At 48.4% G+C, this 11100-nt stretch overlaps 1 protein-coding gene across 4 annotated transcripts; it reads left to right on the forward strand.

Annotated features, from left to right (window-relative positions):
* Nucleotides 1–2164: 2164 nt before the first annotated feature.
* On the forward strand, nt 2165–10040 carry BHLHE41 (basic helix-loop-helix family member e41). 4 transcript variants are annotated; one of them, XM_028747501.2, is made up of 5 exons: nt 2351–2680; nt 4259–4322; nt 4630–4737; nt 5389–5500; nt 6182–10040. In XM_028747501.2, exons 1-5 carry the CDS (start codon nt 2427–2429, stop codon nt 7216–7218), a joined length of 1575 nt encoding a protein of 524 aa, XP_028603334.2. In that variant the 5' UTR covers nt 2351–2426; the 3' UTR covers nt 7219–10040. The 4 variants fall into 4 exon arrangements, with proteins under 4 accessions (XP_077791781.1, XP_028603334.2, XP_028603333.2 ...); XM_028747500.2 differs by lacking the exon at nt 2351–2680 and adding an exon at nt 3537–3861; XM_077935655.1 differs by lacking the exon at nt 4630–4737 and having other exon boundaries at nt 2165–2680.
* Nucleotides 10041–11100: the final 1060 nt, after the last annotated feature.

Raw genomic sequence — 11100 nt, forward strand, 5'->3', positions numbered from 1 at the left:
GAAGACCTGCGTTTAATGAAACGTGAAGTGTGAAAACTTCCTGAGCTGCAGAGGCGACTCCTTAATGATGTTCCCAGATGTGGCGGGGCTGGAGAATGGGGTGAAGGCGCTCAGAGGCGCCTGCCGGAGAGGGAGAATCTCACCTTGCCGCGGGCACCGCTAGGGCCCGGGTAATGGGGGGAAAAGAGCTCTCCAAGCCGCGCGTAATTACGCACCGCAGAGATTCTGCCCTTGCGATGGGCGGCTTCCACCTCGCTCTGGAAAACAACCAGTCCTTGTTATCTTTTTTTTAAAATTATTATTTCTTTTCGCGCTGGGGACTTGTTTCATGGGGCTGAGGGGAGGGGAAGAGTCCGATCACTTGTTTAGAAAACGAAAAAGCGGGGGGGTGGAGCGGGCTGCCAGCACCTCCGAGCTATTCCGGTGAAATTCAATTTGCACTGAATTCTAAAGATCCTCTCGCCGATTCTCTTCCAGGCTGTTACGCGCCGCAAAGACAGCTTGGAGGAACAGCCCACAAGGCAAAGCTGAAACTCCTTCCCTACCACAAAAATACTTTGTATTGGACTTTGTGGTTGGAAATAATTTCACTAGGTGCCCACCGGATACCCGAGCGGTTGCAGGGAGAATGGGGCTTTGGTAATCCTGGTCCCTAGTTAATTCTGAGAGGGTGTTTTTCGGTTTCCCATGTGAGGGACAGAAAGGATGAAATTTCCACCCTATCTGACACAGCCTCATAGAATCATAGAGTTGGAAGAGACCACAAGGGCCATCGAGTCCAACCCCCTGCCAAGCAGGAAACACCATCAGAGCACTCCTGACATATGGCTGTCAAGCCTCTGCTTAAAGACCTCCAAAGAAGGAGACTCCACCACACTCCTTGGCAGCAAATTCCACTGTCGAACAGCTCTTACTGTCAGGAAGTTCTTCCTAATGTTGAGGTGGAATCTTCTTTCTTGTAGTTTGGATCCATTGCTCCGTGTCCGCTTCTCTGGAGCAGCAGAAAACAACCTTTCTCCCTCCTCTATACGACATCCTTTTATATATTTGAACATGGCTATCATATCACCCCTTAACCTCCTCTTCTCCAGGCTAAACATGCCCAGCTCCCTTAGCTGTTCCCAGTGGCGTAGCGTGGGGGGTGCAGGGGGGCCGGCCGCACCAGGCATCTAGGGGGGGGGCGCTCGCACTCAAGTGCTAAAATCCACGGGTTAGGGGGCGCAAATTACTTGCCTTGCCCCGGGTGCTGACAACCCACGCTGTGCCACTGCTCTGCTGCTATAGCTATTCATCAGTATGAATATTTAACTTCAAATCGCTATTAGCATGCCACGTTTTCCATGCAGTCATTTTAGCCTGCGTTTTGGCAGAACAACACGACTTGCAAAAAAACATAAGATTCTGGGCATGTTATGTAGATGGCATTTAGTCCTTAGATGGGCCTTATCAGGGTGAGTTTCGTTTCTAAAACCTGCTTTACGATAAAGCTTATTCTCTCAAATATTTAACCCAAAATCCAGAGGGCAATGAGATCATCACTTCTCCATTCTCACCACCTTCATTGCCATCTAAAGAGCTGCATGTTCCAGGTGTTTTGCGTACATTTAGTAAAGTGTAGCTTGTTTTCCTTTTTAAAAAAGCAAGGTGAAAATAATACCCCATGGCATCCCTCGCGCACCCGCAGCGTTCCCGCCCGGGGAGGCGGCGCCCCCAGGAGAGGTGGCGGCGGAGGCAGCAGCAGCCGCGCGCGGCCCGGGCTCCCCTCGCAGGCCGCGGGAGCCAAGGCCCGCGACGAGGGCAGCCGAGGAAAGGAGCGCGCGGCCCCGTCCCGCCCTCGCCACTCACCCTTCTGCAGCGGCCCCGCCCTGCGGGGAACTTAGAAAACTTCCCGGGGCGGGACCCCGGTATGGGCCCCCCCAATATTTTTTATAAGTCGGCGCCCCTGTTTAGGCATCCCCGGATGATACTAACAGCTGCTGAGCAACTCCCGATCCTACGCACGCTTACTTGCATGCAAGCCTCCCTGGGGCTTAGAGCGGGGAGCGTTTCGCTGGGTTATAGATCCAGCTGCAAACTATGCGCCCCCCCCCCCAGTGCAGCTCCGTTCGGCTGCCCCGCAGCTGCCCGCCTGAGCCCACGTTGCGGCTCTCCTGCTGGCGAACGAGGCCGGCGCTCTCCGCTGCAACGTGTTTCCTCCTGGGCTGCGGAGAGACCAAATTCCTCCACCAGAAAACTGTAACCACTCCTTATGGGAGCCCCTCATGTTCTGTGGCGAGGCCATTGTGTGTGTGTGTGCGCAAGAAAAGAGAGAGAGAGAGAGCGCTTGCGGACTGTATGCTCTGCTAGTCCTGCAGTCACGTGCATGCTTTCGTGAGAGTTCGCCTCGATTCAACCTGGGTTGGGCTCGGGATGCTGCTTTCCGGGCGATGGTTCCCTATTCAAAGCTCAGGAAATGCATCTTAGCCACGAAGGGGAATGTGGTGCCCAAGCAGGCGCTTTCTTATCCCCCGCGTTTCGGGCATGGGGTCTGGATCTCGCGTGTACGCGCACACTTCGCCACCTGTGAGTCCAGCAAGGCTGAGTCTCCAGAGGAGCACAACTCGGTCTCTGGACCAGAAGGCGCAGAAGCAACAGAGCAGCCGCCGCCGCCGCCCCCTTTCCCATTCGCTTCATTTTGGGGGTGAGTTGAGGTGAAGACCTTGAGGCGCCCCCGCTTTCCAGATGCTCCTCAGGCTCCAGCTCGGGGCCCGAGGGCTTTGATCCAGGGCTAGCACACTATTAGCATTTGGCGGCGGGGGTGTGTGTGCAATCCCAGGCGTGCTTCGCCGCGTCTCCCGCGCCCCACGGAGGGACCGCAGGTCAAGCATCTGCTCGGCGCGGCTGCGTTTGCGCTCTGCAGGAAAGCGGCTGCCGCGCGCGGAGCTCCCTTCGCAGTGCGGCGGCGGCCGGATCACGTTGCTCGCCTTGTGCTCGTACCAGTTTGAGATGGGATTAAAGAGGAGGGCGCTCCGGCTCGCTCCGGCTTTTCTTTTTTTCAGGGGCCAGCAGCCGGAGCAAACGTGGACTTGCACGAGCCCGAGTCCGCCCTCGCCAGCGGCAGGCTAGGCCAGGGGTCTGGAGGGGGGGGGGTCAGACGCCACACGGGGCTGCAGTTCCCTCGCACGAGGCCGGCTTCAACACCCCCCTCCTGGGACACCGCTTCCCGCTCTCCCTCTCCTGCCCCGGCTAATGCCCACGCGCCTTGCCAGCCTCCCGAGGAAGCCCTGCTTGGCAGGAGGACCTTTTCTATGACTCCCCCCTCCATCGGGGGGGGGGGCTCTAAGTCCCCCCAAGCCACCCCTCGCCTTGACACTGAGGAATAGGCGAAACGCGCTCCTTGCGAGAAGCTCCTGAGTCCCCGGTGCCCGCGGTCCCCTTTGAGCAGAGGATGCTTCCTGAGGCCAAGTTGGGCTTTCCCCCTCCGCCCCCGCCCCTCCTCCTGGCGCGCGCCCCCCATCCCGGAGCCGGGAGGTTGCGTGGTACGTTCTGCACGTGAGCTGGGTGCTGGTCTGCCTGGCAAGCGCGTGCCCGGTGGCCAAACAAGCAAGCAGGAACGCCAAGTAGCAGCGCGCCCGGAGCCAGAGGGGAAGAGACGGGGCGAGGAAAAGGAGAAGCAGAAAGAGGGGGAGCTGCTTTCCCACCCGGACCAGGCTGCCGGGGCGACGGTGGGGCTTTGTTGCCCGAAGGTCTCCCAAGACTCTGCACCACCTCACGGGAGCCAGCCAAAGCGGCGACCACCCCCAAAAAGCTGCTGCCAAACATGGATGAAGGGATCTCTCCTTTGCCCGAAAGGCAGTTATTGGAGCATCGGGAATTCATAGGGTCAGATGACAGGGACTTCTGCATTATTGTTGTCATTTTAATTTAGGAGAAAAACCCCTGGTTTTTCTTATTATTTTCCTTTCTGCAAAAGGAAAGGGGAGATAAAGAGATGGGTTAACTCTGGTTCTTTGGCTGGGCACCCTTAAGCATGCACGTGCCCCCCTCCATCCCTTTTTTTTTAAAAAAAATAATATATTAAAGATTTTCTTGGCTTACAAAAGTACATGAATTGTCTCTTTTTCAGGTTATAGAGTATTTTCTGCAGATCAGTTACATTTGATGTGAGACATTAGTTTTGTATGCACCACTTTTGTGAGATTTCTTGCAAAGTAGTAGCTAATGAGACCACTATGCATGTTAAAGGCAATGGGTCTCTCTCACTTTTCTGTTCCTGCAGACTGGGTTATCCATCCTTGTATATGTGCAAGCCCAAGAGAGGTATGAAGAGGGACGAGAGCAAGGTAAGAGAATAAGCTTTTTTGATGCTCTCCAGCACCTGCACAATACTTAGCAGGGGCTTCTGATAAATGGGAGCCCAACTTTATGCAGAAGTTCTCTTCTTTTCCTCATTCACTTCCTTTCTGTTATCTGTAGTGGGCAGTTTTGTTTTAGTTATGTTGACAAAGAACAGTTCTGGAGGGAGAGTGGAGATGCCTAAGACAGTAGATACTCTTGAAACGGGAAAGAAGGGTAGGTGGCAAGACAGTTGCTTAGGTACTGGTTGGCATTATAGTGAAACAAGTGTTTGTCCTTTTTCTTCCTGAATAGGAAACATACAAACTGCCACATAGATTGATAGAGAAGAAAAGAAGAGACCGGATTAATGAGTGTATTGCTCAGTTGAAAGATTTATTGCCTGAGCATCTGAAACTGACAGTAAGTCCAGTCTGTGTGAGTCCGTGTGTATATGGTTGCCTGTACAACTATCTAGGTATTTTTGCAACACCATAAACTCTTAGTGAAGTGTTTACTACTCAGGCTGTAATCCTATGCACACTTACTTCAGTGTAAGCTCATTTAGCACAGTGGGACTTACTTCAGATTTAGCCTGGATATGGTTGCACTGTAAAAGATGCACATATTAGAAAAAAGTGTGATTATTTTTGTTGACTTAGAACTAAGTCACTGAGTTCAGCAGTGCTTTACCCGCACTTCTTCTTCTTCTTCTTCTTCTTCTTCTTCTTCTTCTTCTTCTTCTTCTTCTTCTACCGCCCTATACCCAGAGGTCTCAGGGTGGTTCCCATAAAACTTTCTAGAGTACATCCTTTAAAACTGGGTTGAATTAAATGTGATTTTTAGGATTCTAAGACATCCAGAAGTCTAATATAAATTCCTTATATGACAGCACTTCTGTAGAACCACCATTAGCCTTATTTGTGAAGTTTCAAAATGGGTGTGATTTATCAGTATTTATCACCAATTCGAGCAAGGGCAGTAATAAAACAATATTTCTTCCAAAGTGAGCTTAGTGAAGTTTTAGAAAATAGGATTTTGTTTGATTGTGTGTCCCTTTCCCTCCCTTTGCAGACACTAGGGCATCTGGAGAAAGCTGTAGTTTTGGAATTAACTTTGAAACACTTAAAAGCTTTAACAGCCTTAACAGAGCAGCAGCATCAGAAGATAATTGCTTTACAGAATGGTAAGTAAATGCCCAGTGCAGAAGCACAACATAGGACATTGTGTATCTCTATATCTCTCAAAGATTATGAACGACACATCTGGTTATTGACAAAGTCTTAGCAGTTGGTGAACTGTTAGCTAACTCCACAGTTAAGTTGCCAAATTGAAATCTATAGAACTGCTTCAGAGTCAGTGACCTGTACGGTCATGTTTACTTAAACTTTAGTCCCCTTAAATTTAGTGGGCCTTAACTCCTATGTAAATGTGAAAAGGACTGCAGCTGTGCCATCTGACCATATCTACCGTATATACATATATATCCTTGCATTGCAGAGGGTTGGACTAGATGACCCTTGGGGTCCCTTCCAACTCTACAATTCTATTATTTATTTGGAAATAGGTCCCATTTTGTTTGAGGCTTACTCCCAAATAAGTAGGTCTAGTATTACAGCTTTAGCATGTTATCTCTTGAGATACCGTAACCTTTTCCAACTGATTTCATAAATCAGAGTCCTAGATTGATAACTTTGCACTAGAAGATTAGTACATTTAACACGAAGTAATTACATTATAGAGGAATTTTGTTAATAAAACAGTCAGATTCTGTGTAACACTAGATCTAATGCAAGTAGTATTACTAATGCCTGTTATTTTGCATCCCTCCCTCCCTCCCTCTTCTCTCCCCCCCCCCCCTTTGTAGGGGAGAGATCTTTGAAGTCTCCTCTGCAATCTGACCTGGATGCTTTCCATTCAGGATTCCAGACATGCACCAAGGAAGTCATGCAGTACCTCTCCAGATTTGAAAGTTGGACTCCAAGAGAGCAGAGATGTGCCCAGCTCATCAACCACCTGCACTCTGTTTGCACTCGGTTCCTCCCCAGCCCCCAGCTCCTGACTCCAAAGATTTGTGCAGGCAAGGGACCCTGCCCCACCTCCTCCGCCTCTTCCTGTGTGCAGCGAGATCACACTGGCCCAAAGCTGGAGAGCCAGCCAAATTGTGTGCCAGTCATTCAGAGGACTCAGAATGCGAGTAGCAAGCATAAATTCAGCCACCATCCAAGGGGTCGTGTGGAGCTTGGTGGGGAGAATGACACGGATACAGATAGTGGCTATGGCGGTGAGTGCGAGGGAAGACCGGAAGGGGACAAAAGGCAAGGCAACCTGATGATCAAGCAGGAGCCCTCTGGGGATGAGGCACCTCCAGCAGCCAAAAGGCTGAAGATGGATTGCAGCAGCACCTCTTCGGCAGTGTTGAGCCCAGACCAAGAAGCAGCTGGTTCGGCCCTTCTCAGCTCCCTGGTGGCTTTTGGAGGTCTGGGGGGAGGAGGATCTCCCTTTGTCCAACAACCTGCTGCTCCCTTCTGCCTGCCTCTCTGCTTCATCTCCCCCTCAGCAGCAGCTGCCTACATGCAGCCCTTCCTGGACAAGAGCAACCTGGACAAATACTTTTACCCAGCAGCAGCAGTCGCTGCTGCTGCTGCTACTCCAATTCCTTGGATCTACCCAGGGATTCCAGCTCAGGCTGCAGCTGCTGCTGCGGCTGCAGCCTTCCCCTGTTTCTCCTCAGTATTGGTACCAGGAGAGAAAACCAGCTTGGCCTCAGCAACGTCTACCGATGTGGCTTCTTCTGGCCAGCACCTCCCCCATCCATTTACCTGCAACCCAGGTGGGCTCCATGGGGACATGGACCTCCCTTCCCAAGAGGAGCATTTGCAGTCTGCAGAGGAAAATCCTTGAGTGATGCTACATCATTTCTAAAGGAAACCACACAGTTCATGCCTCCTACTTGACAGGAAGGATCCATCACTCCCAAGAATGAGAAGCAACCCTCACCCTGTTTCTTTGTGTGTTTAAGGGAAAGGTTACTAGGCTGACAGTTTATTCTTTTTCTTTTATTAAAAGATTAGGTTCTCCCTCTCCCACAAATATTTTTGGAGAGCTCCTTGTCCCCCCCCCCCCACAATGCTGTGTGTGTGTTTAAAATTTTCTTTACACAAATGTTGTAATGTTGCAGAATTCCATCCCCCAGTTGAACTGAAACAAAAGCAAATGGAAAAGACTCCCTTAGGGGTGGGGGATATGGCTCTTTCTTCGTAAGAGAAGTTTGCTTAACAATTCAGAAGGCCTAAAGAAAAGGGCAGGGGCTGCAGCATCTGGAACTGGGGATTCAGGATGCGAGATATACCGTATACTGTACCAGACCATACCATAACTGCAGGCACTTTAATAATGATTATGTATAGACTGTAATGGAACTTACTCAAGTGGGCATAACTCAGCAGGAAGCTCTGCACAAGCCCCAGTGAAATAAGCAGGAACTACTTTAAAGTGCGGGACGCGGGTGGCGCTGTGGGTAAAAGCCTCAGCGCCTAGGGCTTGCCGATCGAAAGGTCGGCGGTTCGAATCCCCGTGGCGGGGTGCGCTCCCGTTGCTCGGTCCCAGCGCCTGCCAACCTAGCAGTTCGAAAGCACCTCCGGGTGCAAGTAGATAAATAGGGACCGCTTACTGGCGGGAAGGTAAACGGCGTTTCCATGTGCTGCGCTGGCTCGCCAGATGCGGCTTTGTCACGCTGGCCACGTGACCCGGAAGTGTCTCCAGACAGCGCTGGCCCCCGGCCTCTTAAGTGAGATGGGCGCACAACCCTAGAGTCTGTCAAGACTGGCCCGTACGGGCAGGGGTACCTTTACCTTTTTACTTTAAAGTGCGCTTGAATTTTAGTGGGGTTTGCAAAGGAAAGTTCCATAGTAGATTGTGCTCCTGGCAGGGCAAGCTTCAGCATAAAATGCTTCCTGGTCCAGAAATCCAGGAATCGGTTTCCTGGTAATAACCAAGTCAACAAACAGGCAAACTGCTTACTTAAGAACGGCCCAACTGAAGCCTGTGTCACTACTATGGATGAGAGGAAGTTGTCTTGAGAATGGTAGCCTAAGAATTACAGAGAATTTGCTTCTCTATTACTGACTTCTTAATTGGTGGCTCCATACAAGAATCATTGGGCAGAAGCCAGTAAAATTTAAGTGCAATGCAACTGCATTGAAATCACTGGAGTTGCCATCTGATTCTGCCAAATAGCAACATTATTTTACCTTTATTCAGAGCTTAGGAACCATTTATTTCAATGGGCTATATTTTACCTTTGCCACATGCAATGCTTGGAGGAGTTTGGTTAGTTAGTTAGGAGTTTGTGGAAATGGGGTTTGGGAGAAAAAATGAAGGTAAGCTAGCACTTTATTGAGAAACAGATCATGAACAGACCTTGTTCATGTATTTTTATTGTCTTGCATTTTTAGAGCTACCCCTGGCATTTGCTCAAGGGACGGAAGAACTGTCCCATTATGTAGTTTCTTATTTGCTAAAGCAAGTGCATTTTTCTACATCTTAATCCTTAGTTTTGCTGTGTTCCTGATATTAAATTACCTTGTTGTATGTGAAGGAACATCACTGCACTGGACTAAGAAAAAAGACACCCCACACCATTAACAGTACAATCCTATTTACTCAGAAATAAGTCTTGCTGTCTTCAGTGGGGCCTACTCCCAGGTAAGTGTGCATAGGAATGCAGCACAATCTAGCCTTAGATTGTATCCTGAAGGAAGAAATAAGTTTACTGTCCTGATCTTGTGCCTTTAACCGTGGCCTAAACACAAAAGCCCCAAGCAAGCAGTCCCAGAGAGGAGTATGCCTTCCCATAAGCAGTAAAAGACACAGCCAGTCCATACAGTGGTCCCAGAAGACCATCATGCTGTGAATAAGAACAGCGAAATTGGAATCTCCAGCAGTTCAGTGTGTGGTTTTTCCTTGGTAGATTGGGGTGAAAGAAAGTGCTGCTTTTCCTGGCATGGAGATAAAAGCTAACTGCAAAGCTTCACTTGCATAATATATGTGCATGAGGCCACCGTTGAAAGGCACAGCCGCTAACATAAGCTAAAAGAGGTTAGAAATCATAATTAAAAATGGTGTGTTGGTAACTGGGTAAAAGTGGGATAAGGTTTCCTTGCAAGGTTTTTCTGTCTCCAGATATCCCAATTTCCCTTTCTGGAGACTGTTGCCAGACACCAGATAATCACACAGCTAAAGCTCTGTTAATAAGGTTTAAGCCAAGAACCTTGCCTAGATATTTTTAGTTTGTTGCCAAGGTAGCACTGTGAGAAATCTCACTTGAATGTTATGTAAGAGGCGAGACACAACAGTCTGACTATGAGTGAATATGCCTGGGTCTGTTAGTCATTTTGAGTGAATTTGCTGCTATTGCTGTTGCTACTGTTTGCCTCAAACACTGTTTTTAAACAATGTTGGTCCTTTTTTCTTTTCTTTTTTAAAATCTTACTAGCCTACAGAGTGGCTGTATGTAAATAGTTAATACATTCAATTAATGATGTCCGACATGCTATTTTTGTAGGAAGAAGATTGAGTAATGATAATTGAGTTTAAAAATATCCCTTTTGATGAGGAATTGCTGAAAAACAAAGTTGCACTTTTGTTACAATGCTTAATGCTTGGTACAAGCTTATGCTGTCTTAAATTATTTAAAAAATAAAATAAATACTGTCTGCAAGAAACCAGCTGTTTAAAGAACAGTTTAAGTATGAGAGATAATAGGAATCAATCTTTATATTCGTTATTTTCCAGCACTCCATGAATTCTACTATAAAAAATATTTCCACAATATTTTGTGATTTAAACAAAAAAGTATTCTTACTAAAGAATAAATTTTTTAAATACAGAGTATGGGTTGTCTAGTAATTAAAGCTCTTAAAAGCCTCAAAACTCATTCGTCAAATATGCCAAGTCAGCTATGATGTCTTCACAGGACTTTAGGCAGGGCTGTTGGAATTTCTTTGCTTTTAGAATCATAGAATCATAGAATCGTAGAGTTGGAATAGACCACAAGGGCCATCGAGTCCAACCCCCTGCCAAGCAGGAAACACCATCAGAGCACTCCTGACATATGGTTGTCAAGCCTCTGCTTAAAGACCTCCAAAGACGGAGACTCCACCACATTCCTTGGCAGCAAATTCCACTGTCGAACAGCTCTTACTGTCAGGAAGTTCTTCCTAATGTTTAGGCGGAATCTTCTTTGTTGTAGTTTGGATCCATTGCTCCGGGTCCGCTTCTCTGGAGCAGCAGAAAACAACCTTTCTCCCTCCTCTATGTGACATCCTTTTATATATTTGAACATGGCTATCATATCACCCCTTAACCTCCTCTTCTCCAGGCTAAACATGCCCAGCTCCCTTAGCCGTTCATCATAAGGCATCGTTTCCAGGCCTTTGACCATTTTGGTTGCCCTCCTCTGGACACGTTCCAGTTTGTCAGTGTCCTTCTTGAACTGTGGTGCCCAGAACTGGACACAGTACTCCAGGTGAGGTCTGACCAGAGCAGAATACAGTGGCACTATTACTTCCCTTGATCTAGATGCTATACTCCTATTGATGCAGCCCAGAATTGCATTGGCTTTTTTAGCTGCCGCGTCACACTGTTGGCTCATGTCAAGTTTGTGGTCAACCAAGACTCCTAGATCCTTTTCACATGTACTGCTCTCAAGCCAGGTGTCCCCCATCTTGTATTTGTGCCTCTCATTTTTTTTGCCCAAGTGCAATACTTTACATTTCTCCCTGT

The sequence above is a fragment of the Podarcis muralis genome, chromosome 10 (genome assembly GCF_964188315.1).
Source record: "Podarcis muralis chromosome 10, rPodMur119.hap1.1, whole genome shotgun sequence".
NCBI classification, from domain to species: Eukaryota; Metazoa; Chordata; class Lepidosauria; order Squamata; family Lacertidae; genus Podarcis; species Podarcis muralis.

Bases quoted from the DNA above. Each gene is read 5' to 3' on its own strand.
- BHLHE41 (XM_077935655.1), top strand. From the start codon at position 2,262: ATGTTCTGTGGCGAGGCCATTGTGTGTGTGTGTGCGCAAGAAAAGAGA. The intron at 2,681-4,258 runs GTGAGTTGAGGT...CTGTTCCTGCAG, and splicing joins CCATTCGCTTCATTTTGGGG to ACTGGGTTATCCATCCTTGT. The intron at 4,323-5,388 runs GTAAGAGAATAA...CTCCCTTTGCAG, and splicing joins TGAAGAGGGACGAGAGCAAG to ACACTAGGGCATCTGGAGAA.